Source organism: Podarcis erhardii (genome assembly GCF_964252035.2).
Source record: "Podarcis erhardii genome assembly, chromosome: 8".
Taxonomy (NCBI): Eukaryota; Metazoa; Chordata; class Lepidosauria; order Squamata; family Lacertidae; genus Podarcis; species Podarcis erhardii.
The window spans coordinates 54,294,263-54,312,545 of record NC_138499.1 but is presented as its reverse complement, the minus strand read 5'-3'; the positions used below and the strand labels follow the sequence as shown (position 1 = coordinate 54,312,545).

The 18,283-nt window shown below is 41.8% G+C and overlaps 1 protein-coding gene across 3 annotated transcripts in view; it reads left to right on the top strand.

The window, feature by feature from the left end:
• The window catches only part of RTTN (rotatin), an 89,023-nt gene that overhangs the window by 48,546 nt on the left and 22,194 nt on the right, over positions 1–18,283 (top strand). For 2 of the 3 annotated variants that reach the window (XM_081875071.1, XM_081875069.1), the window contains exons 33-40: positions 2,067–2,259; positions 4,687–4,769; positions 7,830–7,938; positions 9,615–9,813; positions 11,738–11,828; positions 15,509–15,662; positions 16,705–16,842; positions 17,396–17,607. In XM_081875071.1, the coding sequence (XP_081731197.1) occupies positions 2,067–2,259; positions 4,687–4,769; positions 7,830–7,938; positions 9,615–9,813; positions 11,738–11,828; positions 15,509–15,662; positions 16,705–16,842; positions 17,396–17,607 (1,179 nt within the window). The remainder of the gene's footprint in view (positions 1–2,066; positions 2,260–4,686; positions 4,770–7,829; positions 7,939–9,614; positions 9,814–11,737; positions 11,829–15,508; positions 15,663–16,704; positions 16,843–17,395; positions 17,608–18,283) is intronic. The other variant, XM_081875070.1, reaches the window with a different exon arrangement.

Sequence of the window (18,283 nt, the reverse complement as noted above, 5' to 3'; positions counted from 1 at the left end):
GGGTGGTCGCGGAGCGTATTTCTGTGTAAAGTTCAGGTGTGAAGTTTAGAGCTGCTATATCCAGGCACATCTATTTTCCCCAGCTGCCATTCATGTATTTCAAAGGATTTTCAAATATACCAGAAGTGTCTTAGAAAGGGGTAGTTCAAAAGGAGCTCCTGCTTTTTCTTCTTCTTCATTTTAATAACAGAATATATTCAGGGTTGCTCCCTTACATTCCTGTAAAGGAGATTAGAAGATAATTGGACAGTTTTGAAGTAGCCGAGATGAGATTACGCGCACTAAGGTTTAGAACTAAACTACCCATAATTATACTCATTCAATTTTAAGCAAGTTATTTAAATGGAATTACCATATATGTGTTCTGATAAGTAATTTATTGTGGGAGACATCTCAAAAGATGCCGATATATTCTTGATTAGTCTTTCAGGGGTAGATGGTGCTACATTATGCTTGGCATGCCCCCCCCCCCCGGGCCATTCCTGTAAACTGGCCATTTTAGCACCTTGATGATTGTAATTCAGGTTAATATTTCACTGATAAGTTTTTACAGATATATTTTATTATATATTGGCCTTTATTGGCATAAGCAATAATATTATTATATTCTTGATTTAGTAGTAAACCGCTCTGACACTCTGTGGTGTGAAAGGAATGGATTTCCTTATATTGATTTCTATGGGAAATAACAGTTTAAAAACATGAATAGATTTTAGTAAATCCAGTGATTTAAATCTTATCACAGATTGAACATATACAATTTTTCATTGGAGCTGTTGGTCTGGAACAAGTGTTGATACAAATGCCGTAATTGTAAAACAAATGTGTACCTGTATTTAGGATGATTTTACAAGAAACAAATTATTTGTCTGTAAGAGAGATTATGAAATCTGATATAATTTATCCTCCCCTCAGTTTTTCAGTATTTATTTAAATAGGTTGATTAACATTGATAACTATGCAGTGATTTGGCTAAAAATAAAAAGGTAGATATATCATAGTTCTCTGCTTAAGCCAGTTTAGACTACACTTATCTCCATGGAGAATGTTGCAGAAAGGGAAGGGAACTTTATATGGTGTTATTTAGTGGTATACCAAATAGTACACAAGATAAGGAGATTAAAATGTTCACTGCTTTACCATCCCAGCAGTTATTTTTTTTCTGTTATCACAGTTCAGTAGATTCTTAGCTTCCCTGCTTTTGAAATTGAAATCCTTTCTGCAGTCAATAAATCAGCACATGTAATCCCAAGTCATCAGATCACAAGATGTTATGTACTTTCAAGGTGACTGAAGTCGCTGCACACACAGATTATAAGGTGTGACTGACTCCAGTGGGTTTTAGCACACCCCTGTGGCTGTGAAATGCTTGGCATAGAAATTGTAAATTGGCATCAATGGGGCCGAATATAAAAACTTTGACTCAATGTCATCATGCTTAGAAGTCAGCAGAATTCCCTGAGTAGGTAGTTGTCATGCTTGAGTCAATGAATGCACATTACTGACATCTTCTGCATGTAGATTCCCATCTTGTAATGCAAGTTTACTTAAAAAGAACTTCACAGAGTTATAAAACCTATTTTTTATTCTGATTACATTTCATCTCAAACCAGTATTGAAGTTCTTTCTTACCCTGCACTGCGTTCAGCCCCACAAATGATCAGGTGTGAAGGTAGGAGTGTCGGGAGAGAATTATGCAAACTGTATAAATTATCAGGATTTGCGTGATTTCCCCCAGACGTTAGTATTATGCACAAATCTTTTGTGAGTAAGAACGACAAGGAATGTCCTACCTCTGACCAGTTGAAACCCTGTTCAGCAGCTTCTCCGAGTCCCAATTCTCCTGGCATAAGTTGGCAGCAATTTTGTTGTTTAAAATGAAGCTGAGATTCTCAGAGATGAATTCTGTGGATATGCTTTCCTGCATTTTCATGGATTCATGGCATCAACCCTTGCTATTTCCTCCTCTGACAGAAGAGGTGTTCATTCTCATTGGTTGGGAACCAATGTTATGAGGGTCTTTTTAATGACTATATATTTTTATATATGTTACCCCCTTCCTCCAGGGACCTTGTGTACATGATGAAGAATCTGGTCTATCTCTCACTGGAAAAACCGCCTTGCAGGCTCTGTTATATCATTGTCGCTTCTACGAGCATTTGAATGAGATGGTGAAACAGTGCTACTTAGGTCGATATACATTTGATCTGCATTGTTCCTTGGGAGGCAGCCAGGCAGCCGAAAAGAGTAGCATAAATGGTAAGTGACACTTCAAAGAATTCATTTGGTTTAAATTTCGGTTGCGGTTCTATGTGTTCTCAATACATTTTCTCCTTCTGATTTTTTGTTTTGTTCTGTGCGAGTCTTCTAAAAGTATTATCCTTTTGTGTCTCAAAGTTAAAATAGTCAGCCAGTCTCTTGAAAATATAATACCACATCATCTGGTTCAGTATCCGAGAAGCAATTATGAGGTTTTTAAATGTGTTCATAGTCGGAGGTGGAAGAGATAGCCCATTCCTTCCTTAGTGAAGGATAAATAATGGGCTATAGGAGAAATGTAAAAAGAAAACAGAAATCTAATTAGAACATCAAGAAGGATGAATCTCCAGTACAATGGTAAGAATTTGTAAAAGGCAGTACGTGGGTTGTTATGACTATGTGCAAGCATTTCACTTTTCTGTTTCTAAGTGGTTGTCTTAGTGATGCACTGTGAATAATTCCATATTGGGGATAACGAAACAGGCTACTTCCAGATCATAGAAAGCGTTGCCAACACTCCATAGGGAATGAAGTCTGCTTCATAGGTACAGTTTTGAAGTTCATGTGCTGAAACATAGAAAATGCTAATGCAGCGAAGTGGGTGCTTGGAAACATATGTATCCTACAGATACGCTCTTCAGAGAACCAGACTGGCTCCAACTCCCTGTGGAGGGCCCACTTGGTGGTGACCCTGGTTTTCTTGCTATGCCACGTGGGGCAACAGCAGCGTGAGCCTTCTGGCTTTGCTGCTTTGCTCAGTTTGAAAAACAGCTTTCTTTCCACTGTGGTGGGATGGGAAGTAGTGAGCTGTTGCATAAATCAATATATCAGGGACGTGTGCTTGTAAAGAATAGTGGGGGTGTTGATTCCTTAATAAGGCCCATAGGATGAATTTATTTGAGGATTTATGATGCCTGATTCACGGTTGAGCTTCAGCACTTAAGATTTTGAAGCATTGGGGAAAGCTGAGAGGAAGAAGCTAGATTAGAAAGCAGTGCTTCCTTGAAATTTATTTATGGGTTGCCCTTCAATTCCCCCCATCCCCAGTAGTTAGAAGGAAAAATATTGAATTCCAATGTGGAATGCCTTGCAGTCAATTTTTATTTTATTTTATTTTATTTTATTTTATTTTATTTTATTTTATTTTATTTTATTTTATTTTATTTTATTTTATTTTATTTTATTTTATTTTATTTCTGTTGTTAAAAACAAGCAACAAGTTTGTATAGGTACGGGTCAGCCATTTTTGGCTAGCCAAGCCACAAAATTGGCATTGGTTCGACCTGATTTGACAGATTTGCAGCCAGGGAATTCCAGGTACTTTAGCATCACTGCCCAAGGAACTCCCTACCATCTTTCTTACTAGGAAGTGGGTGAAGAGTTGCCAGAGTGGCCATTCTGTGGCCGAGATGCTCCAGATACCACTTCCAACCTTTCTTCCTCTCAGAGCTGGCGAGGAAGCAGGGTTCGTTGTGCAACGACCAGAATAATCTCTGCTCATTTTCTAAAGCTTTAAGGCTGAAAAGAAGGCTGGTCGAGGGCACAGTTGCCATGGTGAGCAAAAAATGTGGAAGCCTATTTCTAGCCCTTATGGCTGTGAAACATAACACAAAAATTGGATGTGAACAAAAATCAGGACAGTTTATTGCAGCTTGGCGGAGGCAAGCAGTGGGAAGAAGGACTCGACAGTTCTCAGTTACTGATTGATTAGTTCTTTCCTGTGGCTCCAGAACCTGATCACTTCATAAAATCAAACTGGAACCCATCAGCTTACTTGTCACACTTTTTAGTCATATTAATTAATAAATGGAACAGAGAATTTGCAAAATCACTCTAATCAATGTAGTTTCAACATAGATTTATGCTATATGTATTCATCCCCTCCCCCCCTCTGAAGCATAGCTCTATGTTGTCTAATGGCTTCTGTCTGCCCTGTTCTACAGCAAAATATCTGTATTTTGCAGTTTGTGGAATGTTTGAGAGATTCTTCCCTTTTGTTCTTAAAAAAACAAAGGGATTTTTGTCATTTTTCTTTGCTAATGGATTCACCAGCAAAGCAAGAGGTGAGCATATAATATAGTGGTTCTTGAACTTCTTTCTCTGGGCCACACTTTCAGAATAAAAAATTGCTTGTGCCGTTTTGATTTTTTAATTGATAAGAAATTCATCAGAAAACAAAAAGAAACAACTCATAGCAGAGCTTGATTTTGAAAATATAGCCTTCTATATTTTCTGTGTATATACAGATAGACAGGTAGATAGATAACTATACTACACTGAAATATTTAAATGTTTCTTTGATTGTCCTTGCCACACTTGCCATCCTCTCCTGCCATACCAGTGTGGTGCATCACACCCTTTGAGAACCACTGATACAAGGTGTTTTAAAAGGCTGCCTTTTTCTCTCTTCTTCCCCGCCCCCTCCAGATTTTGACGATTCACTTTCTCTCTGGAGAGTTGTATCTACTCAAAGTCAATCTCCAAGTTCGCAGTCAACCTCTGACACTGTGGTGAGTTCTAAAATGACAAGTTACCACTGTAAGGGTAGCTCAATACTGTTTAATTGGATTGTTGGAAAAACTGAAGTCCCATTTTCCAGGTAACACGTTTCTGTTGCTTATTTCACTTACACAACCACAGCTTTGTGTGCTTGGCTGGGAACAATTAATAAAACAGAAAGTAGGTGGGGTGGGCCAAAAGAAGGGCTGGTGGGTGGTCTGGGTGCAGCTAGGCCCCCTCTCCCTACAACCTTCCTTCTCTGCTTTTCTGTGGGGCTGGACTGGGCTCCTCTGTTCAGGGTGAGAGAGCGGCGGCGGCAGCAGCAGCAGCTACAGGAAGCAGCTGAGCAGCAGCAAGGACACTCAGCACACACAGAGAGACCTTTTAAGAGATCCGGTACTGTAAGCAAGGTGGAGGGTATAACAGCTCCCTTTGAGTTGGGTTTTCTAAATAGAAAGAGAACAGGAAAACCCAGAAAGTGGAGTGGGGCAGTTGGGGTAATTTGGAAAGAGAGGTTCTTTAAAAAGAGAGAAAAGTTTGCAGGGGGAGAACAGAAAGTGCAGCAGGAGTTGGTGGAGGAGAGGCCTCAGCAGCTGGCAAAAGATTGAGGAAGGCTGAAGGAAGGAGAAGAAGTGAAGCTATGTGCTTCCTAAGACCCCCAGTAAGCAAGCTTGGAGGACTTAACAGCCAGATCTTGGGAGGCGAGGGCTGTTCTGGGGATCGTTGTGGATTTATGCGGTTTTGTTGATGCATGTGATGGCCGGAAACATGAACCTCACATAAGATGCAAAACAAAACAAATTCCTTCCAGTAGCACCTTAAAGACCAACTAAGTCAGTTCTTGGTATGAGCTTTCGTGTGCATGCACACTTCTTCAGATACACTGAAACAGAAGTTTCCAGACCCTTCTATATAGTGAGAAGGTGGGGAGGGGTATTACTCAGAAGGGTGGTGGGAATGGGTGATTGGCAGATAGCTGTGATGAGCCTGTTGACGACTCTTAACGACTGCAATAGGTCTTACAGGAAAAAGCAAGGGGTGAAAAGGTGAAAAATGGCTTTGTCATGTATAATGAGATAAGAATCCAAGGTCTTTGTTCAGACCAGGTTTCTCCATGGTTTTGAGTTTGGTGATAAGTTGTAATTCAGCAGCTTCTCTTTCCAGTCTATTTCTGAAATTCCTTTGTAGTAAAACAGCTACTTTGAGATCTTGTATAGAATGTCCTGGGAGATTGAAATGTTCTCCTACTGGTTTCTCTGTCTTGTGATTCCTGATGTCCGATTTATGTCCGTTTATTCTTTGGCGTAAGGTCTGGCCTGTTTGTCCAATATAGAGAGCTGAAGGACACTGTTGGCATTTTATGGCATACACAATGTTAGACGATGAGCAATTAAATAGTCCCGAGATGGTATGTGTGATGTTGTTGGGGCCAGTAATGGTGTTGTCCGGGTGTATGTGGGAGCAAAGTTGGCATCTGGGTTTATTGCAGGCTCTGGTGCCATTGTCCGTGTTAGGTCTGGTTGTAGTATTATTGTGGGTTAGGAGTTGTTTAAGACTGGGTGGCTGTCTGTAGGCAATGAAAGGTCTTCCTCCCAGAGCTTGAGAAAGAGAACTGTCATTGTCCAGGAGAGGTTGTAGATCTCTGATGATGCGTTGTACTGTTTTAACTTGGGAGCTGTATGTGATGACTAGAGGTGTTCTGTTATTTTCTTTTTTGGGTCTGTCTTGCAGCAAGTTCTCTCTGGGTATCAGTCTGGCTCTGTTGATCTGTTGTCTAACTTCATCTGTTGGGTATTTTAGTTCTAAAAAGGTTTGCTGTAGATCTCTTAGGTGAGAGTCTCTGTCTGTAGAATTGGAACAGATGCGGCTGTAACGTAGTGCCTGGCTATATACAATGGACTGTTTGGTATGTTTGGGATGGTAGCTAGAGGCATGTAGATATGTTTGTTGGTCAGTTGGTTTACGGTATAAGGTATAAGATGCAAGTTACCTGCACTTCATCACCTAACCCCTCCTCACGTTTCCTTTTCAGTTTCTAATCTTATTTATTTTACCAGGTAATAATAGAAGTATTGCACGACTTACTGTTACTTCTATGACTGTCAGTAATTCTGTGAGGAAGGGTATGTGAGGAAGGCCCTTTCATCCTGAAAAATAGTTCACTCTGAAAATGTGCTAACTGTGTTGCTGTCTTGTAAAAAAAAAAGAAAGGTCCACAAACAGCTTGATCTTCCATAGACAGGCTACTATGTCATATATGACATATCAAGGGCTCCCCCCCCAAAAAAACCCCCCATTTTCACCTGCTCGCCTGGAGGCAATTCTTATTCACCAGTGGTGCGAAGAATTTGCATGTGTATTGTGAGTGTTCTGGTTTAGATACTGGAAAATTTCTATGTTCAGCCTCTGTCCCACTGGCAAGCCATTATTGGAAAAGGCTTAGCTGGTGCACGAAGCTAACAAGACTTATTTTTATAACTAGCTGAAATTATTATTGATTTTTTATGTATCTTAAGACCTTGTTTCCCTTGAACTCTAAAAATCCAAAACATCCAAGTAGCACAATTTAGGAATAAACTCTGTATCTCTGTGATGTTTTCTGGGAGTAAGTCCTTTTCACTAAAAATGCCTTAAAAATCCAGTTTATTATATCCCATCCTTCTGTTTTTAATTATGTAAATTACTAACAGCAGAAGCTGGGCAGAGCCAGCTATTTTTATATACCTAACCATTGAAGTGATAGAGGTAATTGCTTTAAATTTAGGCTGCATTTTGGAGATCAGTGAACACAATTGGGTTTGTTCTTCCCTCCTCCCTCCCCCCCCCGCATCAATTCTTTCTGTTCACACATGGTGCTCTTTGGATTCCAGCAAATAAAAGTTGCCCATTAGTAGAAGCATGAGACTCTCAATCTCAGGGTTGTGAGTACAATCCCCATGTTGGGCAAGAGATTCCTGCATTGCAGGAGGTTGTAGTATATGACCCTCATGGTCCCGTCCAACCCTAATTCTGTGAATATATATGGACATTTGTTAACAGGAGACAATGTAATTATTGGTTCTGCTTCCTAGATCATTTCCTCATCGCCATCTCCAGGCTGTGCTGTGGAACTGCAGCTGCCCACCTCACCACCTATAGCTAGAATTTGCGACGTGCCACTTAATCGACTCATGGCGCAAGGTAAGCAGATGTTCCAAATGATTCATTTGGAACAAATCACTAACCATGGTCCTGATGCAGAGTGCTATTTGCATGCATGCCAGGGGCTCTTTCCTACCAACCCGCTCCTAACAGTAACCTAACAGGGACATGGGTGGCACTATGGTCTAAACCACTGAGCCTCTTGGGTTTGCCAATTAGAAGGTCGGCGGTTCGAATCACCGCGATGAGTGACCTCCTGTTGCCCTGTTCCAGCCCCTGCCAACCTAGCAGTTCTAAAGCATGCCAGTGCAAGAAGATAAATAGGTACCGCTGTGGTGGGAAGGTAAATGGCGTTTCCATGCGCTCTGGTTTCCATCACGGTGTTCCGTTGCGCCAGAAGCTGTTCATGGACAAACGCCGGCTCCCTTGGTCTGAAAGTGAGATGAGTGCCACAACCCCATAGTCGCCTTTGACTGGACTGCACCGTCCAGGGATCCTTTACCTTTACCTTTACCTTTACCTTTACCTTTACCTTTACCTTTACCTTTTACCTAACAGTAACCTCCACTCAGCCCCATCTTGTTGCTCACTTTTGCAAGTCTCACAGTGTTCAAGCTGTGGAGAGGATAATAAGGTAATAGCTGAATGCACAGGTCTTCCTTCAAATATCTCAAGATTGCACAGTTTAATTTTGAAGAGCTCTAAACCGAGTGATTCCCCAATTTCCCCGTCCCCCCCCCATGGACCACTTAAAAATTGCTGAAGGCCTTGGTGGACCACTTAACAATTTTTCTGTCTATAGCAATTGTGCTGTGCTAGACGCTATATGATTTTTAATTGTATTTTTATTGCTTTTTCTGTTTCTTACATATTGTATTTTATTGTACGGCAATTTGCATGCCATAGAATTCAAATTGCAATGCAATAAAATACAATGTAAGAAATAAAGGAAGCAATAAAAATACAGTTTAAAACCACTGTGACTATTTGACGCGGACATGCTGCGGACCACCTGAATGAAGCTTGAAGACCTTAAATTGGGAACCTCTGCTATAAACTGTACTGCGTCCCACCCATATCTTGGAAAGTCTTCGTTGCCAAGGACCCTGTCCTCTCCACTCCTGTGGCATCTAAGCTGGACTGCTCATATTCATCCCAAAGGAGAGGCATGCAGTTCAATAGCACATCAACAGGTCTTGTGTGACGTTTCACATATGATGTGTTATAGTTCAGTTGGTTAGAGCATAGTGTTGATGATGCCAAGGTTGCAGGTTTGATCCCCATATGGGACAGCTGCATATTCTTGCACTGCAGGGGGTTGGACTTGATGATCCTCAGGGTCCCTTCCAACTCTACAGTTCTATAATTTCCATTTCTATGATTTCAAATGAAACTGATGGGAACATAGGAAGCTGCCTTATACCAAGTCAAACCCATTGAGTCATCTAGCTTAGTACTGTGTGCACTGACTCGCAGCAGCTCTCCAGGGTTTTCAGGCAGGGTTCTCTTTCAGCCCTACCTAGACATGATGAGGATTGAATCTCGGACCTTCTGCATGCGAGGCAGATGCTCTGCCACTGAGCTCTGGCTTTTCTCCTGCTCAGCTCCTCAACTCGTGTCCGACGAGACATATACCACCTTGTTTTATGTAAATCCATCCCCAAGTAGCAGCACTACCTGCTTGTTTTGTTCTTTCTCTAAATTGTGTGTTGTAGGTCAGAGTGAAACAACAACGACAGTGTCTTCAAGTCCGCATGACTCCCCGCAGTCTACCATCAGACCCAATCAGTGTGCGGTGGTCACCCCCCCTCTCCTGTCAGCGGTGTGCGGCTTGCTGGACAACCTGCTGAGTGTCACTCCCAAAGACACTGGCGTTGCTCTTCAGCAAGCACAGACACTAACTGCTCTCAGTAGGTAAGAGATCAATAGCTATTGAGGTCACAGACGAGAGACTGAATGGGACAAGCGCTACCCAAAGCCTTTGTTACAGATATTGATCGAGCCGCTGAGTATTCTGAGAATTCAAAGTTATCCTTTTAAAATCGAACCAGGAGAACCACAGCATTTTGCAGAAAGTAGAGCAGATTTGAAATCTCTTTATAGTTCAGCTACTTTTACTTTACTTGGACTTTTGAGCCAAGTGGTAACTTGTCTTTTTATTACGGTGGACGATGAAGTCCTCGGATTGCATGCTACAAGCATAAATAAGTCATGCTAACTGGAATACTTGCAAAAGAGTGTACTTTGGAAGCACTGGCAGATACATTGGTGTAAATCCTTAAGGTGTTTATAGGCAGTGAAACAAGTGTTGTATGGGAAATGTGCTTGTGATTTATTTATACCCTATTAGCATCATTATTCAAGAGGGACAAGAGAAACCTTAGTTGCTTAGTCTGCTAATAACATAGCAACAGATGCCAAGAGCTGATAGCTCTGAAGTCCCCAGTTCAAATCTACCACTGAGCACAGACTTGTGAGAAGACCTAAAGCCTTTATGCTAGGAGTATTGCTATTTTTATCATCCTGGCTGAACTGTAGCAACTTACAGTTTGTCTCCACGGAAACAACATCCCACAGCTGACTGCAGTGTATTGCACTTCCCTTCTCTGTAATAAGCGTAGGACAGCCTTTTGAGAGTCAACATCGTTTGAGTGAGGATTATGAGAGGTGGAATCATTAGGATCCTAGCTTAAATTAGACTTTTAAATAGGCTGCTGCTGCTACTAAACCTACCACATCTTCTAGAATGTTCCCTAAGTATGTGGCCATTTCCTCAGGTACACATACAGGCTTTCGTCTGTTTGGACACAACTGGATGCCATTTTGAATCAAGATGGCAGGCTGAACCTTTCAAAACATCACTGAAACAAACTTTTATGGGAGACTACCAGATTCCCGCGGGTTAAGGAAGGGTTAACTGGGTTGGGGAATGATCACGAGCTGTGATGAAGGCAGGGTACCAGTTTTGTTTGGGACATAAGTGTGGGGCTTGGACTGATTTAATTGTCTCTTCCTGCCTCATGCTCCTGATGAAAAACCCACACCACTTTCCCTACTTCCATCTGGAAAGAGAAAAAGTCTAAATTCTGTAATTTTGGGCTATTTTAGCTCCCAGTCATGTCTTACCTAAGACTTTCACTAGTGGGTAGAAGTGCTGTGCTCTCCTCCCTCCGGCAGATGGCATAATGTGAACTGCAGCCTCCAGCTGAACATTGAATCACTTCAATGTGTGAAACCTGTGGACAAGTCCCCTCATCCATCATAAATGGCCATGTTAGCTGTGGCTCCTGCAAGTTGCAGCCCTGCATCATCTAGAGGGCTGCAGTTTTCCATCCCTGACTTAGACATCCTGTTTGTGTGACTTGGCCTATCTTCTCCACCCCACCCCTCAAATTTTTGTTTGTTTCTGGAGGGACAGAAATTGCTTTTCTTTGCAATTTCCTGTCATGATAACATGAAGAACCCACTTACATTGTCCTTTCTATAGTGGAGGGAAGGAGGTGCACCAGGCTTTTGCAAGGCAAGGAACCCAGGTAACATTTGAGTGAGGGCAAAGTGTTGAGGGTGGGAATTACTGTCTTTGAAGTATCTGTTGTCTCACACATTCTTCGGACATGCCAACAGTCTAGACCAGGGGTAGCCAATGTGGTGCCCTCCAGACGTTAAAGACTACATATTTCATCACCCCCTGTCATTGGCCATGCTGGGCACAGGATGATGGGAGTTGATGTCCAAAAACATATGAAGGGTATTATGGTCTAGGCTACAGTTCCACATTGTGTCAAAATGTTAAGTTTATGCCTGTGTCCTTAACACAGTTGTCTTTGTTTCATGGTAGTCTAGTAAATTCCAGCTTAATAGAGAGATGTATCTTGGAAATGAAAGCACCTCTTCCTCAGCCTTTTCATATGGACTACACAAAAATTCAGGTTGGTGGCATACATATTTCCTTTCTATTCTATTCTCTTGAAGTGCATGGGTAGGATGCAGCACATGTTTTAATTACTGAAAGGCACCGGTTTACACCCTAAATGTGCCTTAAAAATACAGATCAACTCTGAAGTAAAGGCTGTTGAGTTGAGTGGAGCGTTTTTTTTCAAGTCAGTGAGTTGTAGGGTTGCATCCTTAATAATCTTCCATTTTATTGATTCAGTGAACCCCATGAAAGGTGCTGCTTCTTTTTGTTTTCTTTTTCTTTTTTTGAGAAAAATGTGGTTTTGCTTAAGGGAAAACAATTATAATTGAGTAAGAGAGTTACGTACAACTCATGTCAAAAAGAAAAGGTGTTGGTGGGAGTGTTAAAATGGAAACCCACAGCATTTTGCATTTTGTATAGTGGTTGTACATGTATGTGGGGGTGGGTTGCAGAAGGGGGCAGAGCGAAGTGGAAAAAACATTTCCCCCTTTTAATCTCCCAGCTTCGCTCCTTGAATGCTACTTTACTCCTAACGAGCCCTTCCCCAACCTGGTGACCTCCAGAGGTTTTGGATTACAACTCCCATCAGACCTGACCATTGGTCATGCTGACCAAAGCTAATGGGAGCTATATTCCAAAACATATGGAAGGTAACAAGCAAGAGATATCCATAGGACAAGTGTTGTGGCTCAGACAGACCACTTCTCTGCTGCAGTGGAGAAGCAGCAGTCGTTTCCAGGTTTGGCTTCCTTTTGCCAGTCACCCTGGGCCTACAGAGTCAAAAGGAAACATCATCTGGCCTTAGCCAGCAGCAAGAAGACCAAGTTCCTCTGGGAGGCTCTAACCCTTGCCTTCTAGAAAGGGGGTCAAGGGTACCATCTTACTGGCCAGTGAAGGAGCAGCTGTTTCAACCCTTGCTTTCTTTTCCTTCCCCATTCTTTCCCCCCCTCCTTTTGACATCATGTCTCTATGCATTTTAGTAAAGCATTTAGGCCAACACAATCCTTTTAAACCTCCTCTAGCCTAATTCATAGCCACGTCAAAATCTGTACACCTTTCTGACACCAATGTTAAGTTTTGGGGAATACTTGGGAAGCTAGAAACTCTGAAAAACAGTAGTCTTTTTTTCTGCATACCTGACAAATCCAAACCTGAAATGGTTTGGGAGGGTGGAGCTGGTAGGCCCAGATTGTTCCGGGCAACCCAGTCCAGGCCTGTTTTGACCTGACTCGACCAAAGCCCAGTTCTGCTCGAATTAGTCAAATTCATTTCAGGATAGGGGCTGTGGCTGAATCTGGAGCACAACCCTAGTTCAAAGCTCACCAATTCTGGTCAACACTGAGGTTTACAAATACGTGATTAGCAGCTGTTGGTTTCAGTTACCAGAGCAAATTCAGCTAGAAAGAAAGCAATGGTGGTTTAATCATGAAAGACAAGGGTGAGGAATCTCAGGCCCGAAAGCTGAATGTGGTCCTCCAGGACCCTCCTCGTCCTAGGACATATCTTTCACTGTCCTTGCTCCATGCCCTCCTTGCTGGAATGGGATCTTGAACTGTGATAATGCCTCATGTTTGTCTAGTAGATGGAGAATGGAAAGGTGTGTGTCCCTGGGTAGCAACAGTTTCTCACACACATACACACACTGCTGAAAGACATGTGAATGCTTGCTTGCTGTAGCTGAGAGAGCTGGTGTGCTTGCACAACCACGTGTCGTGAAAGCTCATCTCCGTCAATTATTCAGGAACTTTTGGAGTCTTGACTGGGTGCTCTGTAGTCGTAAAACTCCGGTAACTGGGTTATGCGGTGCAACTGAACGTGAGCAGTGGCATCAAAGCTCCTTTGATCTCACTTCTCCATGGGAATCTTTTTGTGAATGAAGGGAAAGATAAAGTGCGAGCTAGATCAATAATGTGCCACATCAAGTGCAGTTTAATCACCCTTTTTTTTCCCCACATGATGACTACCCGCTAGCTTTTCAGAAGTAAATGGGAAATGCCATATATTGAAACTGTTGCGCTGCAATTGAAATTTGTTTTATCATTAGATCCTTGAGAAAGAAACCTTTGAGTATGTGTGCTTAGGTTAACAGATGCCAAATGAGAAAATAGTATAGAACTAAAATGGGTATGGAGGTTTTTGGACAATTTCCTTGAACCCATAATGAATCAGGCCTCTCCTTTTCTAGCCCCATTTTGTGAAAAGGAACAAAACTACTCTGAAAGGGGCAAGTATTCGAGAGCAATTGGAACAAGGGTTATGGTGCAGATTCCACTCGGTGCATAGTGTGCAGCTCTCTCTCTCTTTCTCTCTCTCTCTCTCCCTCTCCCTCCCCCCCCTTTTCCTTTCTTTACTTGCTTATGGGCTCCAGGATGACTGGTTGTCCATTGGAAACAGAGCTGAGAAGCAAAGAGTCAAACCTCCCATCCTTGCATGCTGTAGTCTCAATGAAAATTGCCATCTCTTTGGTGGATTGCCTTTTTCAGCCTTCCTAGGTACCCAGATTTCTTGAAAATCTCATTATATGCTCAGCTAGGCTTTCCTATAAGCATGGGAAGGTGAGGAAGGTGCCTACTATGTGCCTAACAACTGTTTGTTTTTATTTTTTAAGCACAGTATTTTTCTTTTTAAAGGAATCAGTGTACTAATCGCAGGCATTCAGTAGCCAACCTTCCTGGCTCCCCTTGTTTCAGTTAAAGGTTAGAGTAAAACCATCATGAGGTAACATCTCCCATGAGGCTTTTTCGGATCAGGAAGCGTGGGCAGACCTGAGGTTGCCTAGGGCTGGAGAGATGTTTAACAGGAAGAAGTAAAGCCCCACCTGCAGAAATAAAGTCAACCACCGACCCACCAAAGTTGTTAGGAAATTCAAAAGAGAAAGAGGCAGAAAACTGAAAACTTTATTCAACAGGAGAAGAAACATTTTGGTTTCAGCACAGCACTTACTAAAACCACAGGAAGTAAGCCATCAGATTCTTGACACCTTATGCTGCACATCAATCACCAAAGCAAGAAGACAATTACCATTACAAGTGTGTAATAGTACCAGTATTATTAAAGAGGCACTGTTGCTTCTCATGTGGAATGGACCTTGGCTTTAAAATACCATTCTTGTTCTTAGTGACTAATAACAGTTATTTGGATTTTACTCCTATTAACGCCTTCAGTTTCTACCTTTCCTTGTAAACTTGCAAAGTCACTAAGGAGGTAGTAATATCTGGTTCTCATCATGCTTTCTGTGAAATAGAAATGCGGTGGTAATATGTGGTTCTGGTTATGCTTTCTGTACAAGAGACCCAAAATACCACACAACCTTCTGCTAAATGTCGTAATAACCCAACCCCATGGCTGTTTACAAAATTCAGTAGGACTTAATTTCAGATACTTGGCACTTGGGATTGCAGGCTACAGTCTTCAGTTGGATATTAACAGTGCAATCCTTTGCATTTTTATTTGGAAGCATGTTGTTCTGTATGCAATGGTGTTTATATCCAGGTGAGTGTCATGGGACTGCATTCTAAGAATATCGCATCTTTACTGTTGAAATATTTGCATATATTTCACATGCGGTTCATAACTTTCTTATCTCTTACATTGATTTAACTTTTTTTTTTAAAAAAACACTTCTCATTGTCAAAAATAATTGCTGCAGAAACGTACTACCTGAGCCAAATCTTTTTGTTGTTGTTCAAACAGGTTTTGTTTCTACTGCAGTTTGTTTCATCTTTGTCCCAACTGCTACAGTCTTGCTTGCTGGTAGACACTCGCCTGGTGATGCAAGATGCATTATTGACACCTCTCTTGGCTCATACCTTTGTGGGTCTTTCCATTGGCTGCAAGGATGGCTTAGGTAATTGTGTGATAAGGAGTATGTTACTGAAATGCTTTGAACATGAGATCTGTCATTTGGTAGATCTCAAAGTTGAGTTATTTTTGATGTTTAGATCCCTGAAATCTTGTTTCTATATTTTGCTGATGGGCCCTAGCAGCGGCAATATCATCGCTGTGTCCTATTGCCTGGAAACAGAGATTTTACATGACTGTCATACAGCAAAAAAGGGCTGCCCCAGGCCAGATTTCCTCCCAGCTTGGTGTGCTTGTATATATCGCTGCTTTTGCTGCTTCCCTGCTACAGGGAAGCAAGCCATGGTCTGGCTTAGTTATACTTCCCAACCTGGGAAGTTCATGTTATTGCTTCAAACAAACCACAAGCTGTAACCATGGTTTGTTCTTGGTTTACCACTCATTGTTTGTTTGTTGTATTACAAATTTTAATGATTATTTTTTAAAAAAAACAATGACCAAGCATAAAGTGGTGTCTTCCAGGGGAAATACAGAAGCTAAGTATTGTATGCAGTCATCCACATGGGATCAAAATAGACATGGGAAATCTTTTACGTTACAGATTAAACTCACATCCACAGGGTATATTTCAGTCTAGAGCATTAAGATCATTTCTCCATAGTGGCTGCTGTGACTGAGGCGGTAAGGAGATTATCTCACTATTGTAAATAAATGATATAAATTGAGACCATATGGCGTCATACCCATCTTTCTCTATTATTCCTCTTATTACCCTCCAATCTTAAATTAAGTGCTATATTCTACACATATTGGAGTGAGACAAATCATGAGACTAGGTTCAAATATAAAGCTAAGTCAGATCATGGCTTAGCTTCAAGTAACACAGCAGGAGTGAAACAACTGATATTTTCTCACTACAACAGCACTCTTGCTCATTCGTGCTAAACCATATTTTGGCTTAGCTTTGCATGTGAACTAGGCCAACGTCTGAAAGTAGTAATCCCCTCTCACTTTCTATATGGGCACTGTATAGTAATACTTACTGATCAGAACTATGTGGTTTTTTTATTTGTATGTTTAATTGGCAGGGCCAGAGATAACTGCTGCAGTTCACCAAACTTGGGAAGACTCATTCAGCCTTCTCACTACTCTGTTAAGAAAATGTGGCCATGCCTCTCTGCCATTTGTGACTGCAGCTCTTGCAAAGCATTGGATTCCAGTAATCGGTAAGACCTATTTTTCAGGTGCCTTGATATCTGCACAGATAATGATAACTTAAGACCAGAATGTGAAATTGTCAAAGGAATGGGTTTGTTGGAACCACTTTTGCTGGTATTTGATTGCATGCTTGTAAGTTTTTTATTTGCTTTTGTCTACCACATTCAGAGCTCAACAGAACTCATTTTCAGCTCATAAAGAGATGAACCTAGGTATTTGTGTGCTTCTATAGTGATTCTAGTCCTTGGTGATAATGGGATGAACTGGCCCAGTGCCATTTCTCCTCCCTCTCCCAAAGTGGCATGAGGACCAAATGAAAAAGGAGGGTAGCACTTCTGTATATTTTAATAATTGTGTAGTGGAAGGACTACTGACAGGTGTAACTTGAACATGAGTGGCCCTCCAGATATTTTTATGTACAACCACCATAAGCCATTTTCTTACCCATTGCCTTGCATATGCTTTTTTGAACCCAGTGCTGTAATATGTAGTTAAATATATTTATTTCTGTAAATACTGCAACATAAAACACATGATCTTTTCCCCTTTTTTGTATTTTAGAAACAATATGTGAATGTATGCAATTCTCCGTCAGGCACCCTGAGCTGTGTGTGGCCTGCTTGCAGTTCCTTGCTGTCCTGTTTTCTGAAGAGGGGAAAAGAGAGCTCAACAGTAAAGAGAATGCTTGCTACCACCCAACAGTGGTTTTCCTTCTAGATGAGGATGAGAGGAGCCGAGATTCTGTGGCCAAACTCTGTGAATTAATAATTCAGGTAGAAATTTATAATAATCCAATTTCAGTGTGTTGCATTTAAGCCTTACTAGTTATACGGGCATCTATCCCGCATACTTTGCTGGCTTATTCATTTTAAGTTAATCAAAACAATGTGTGTGGGGGTTTTTTTGCCCCTCTCGGTGGGAAGGGAGTCTATGAAAAGATTCAGCCTGTGATGTTATTCAGCAGATCCTCCAGGGTAGCTTAAAAAGTTGAAGCCCAGTTGTGCACCTGCTTACTTGGAAGTAACATCTATTGGTTCAGTGGGCTGTGATCCTAAGTAACTGTAATTGTAAAGACATTAGAACTAATTGTAAAGACCCCGTAAGTGCTGGCCTTCTGCTTTCTCACAGACATCTGGTTAGCCGCTCTGCAAACAGGATGCTGAACTAGATGTGCCATTGCCCTGATCCAGCAGGCTCTTTTTATGTTCTTATGCAGGGGTCGGCAAAGGTTTTGTGGCTTGGGCTGGTTCACGGTCCCGCAGACGCCGCGGTGGGCCAGAGTGTGCGCGTGCACATGCGCAAACTCTATTTCCGGTGCGAAGGAGGTGTGCACAGCTTCCCATTGGCTGCAGGAGCTTTCTGCAGCTAATAGGAAGCCGGCCAGCATCATGGAAGGTGGTCTCCACTCTGCTCCGCACCAGTTTAGCACGGCGCATGAGAGCCGACTGA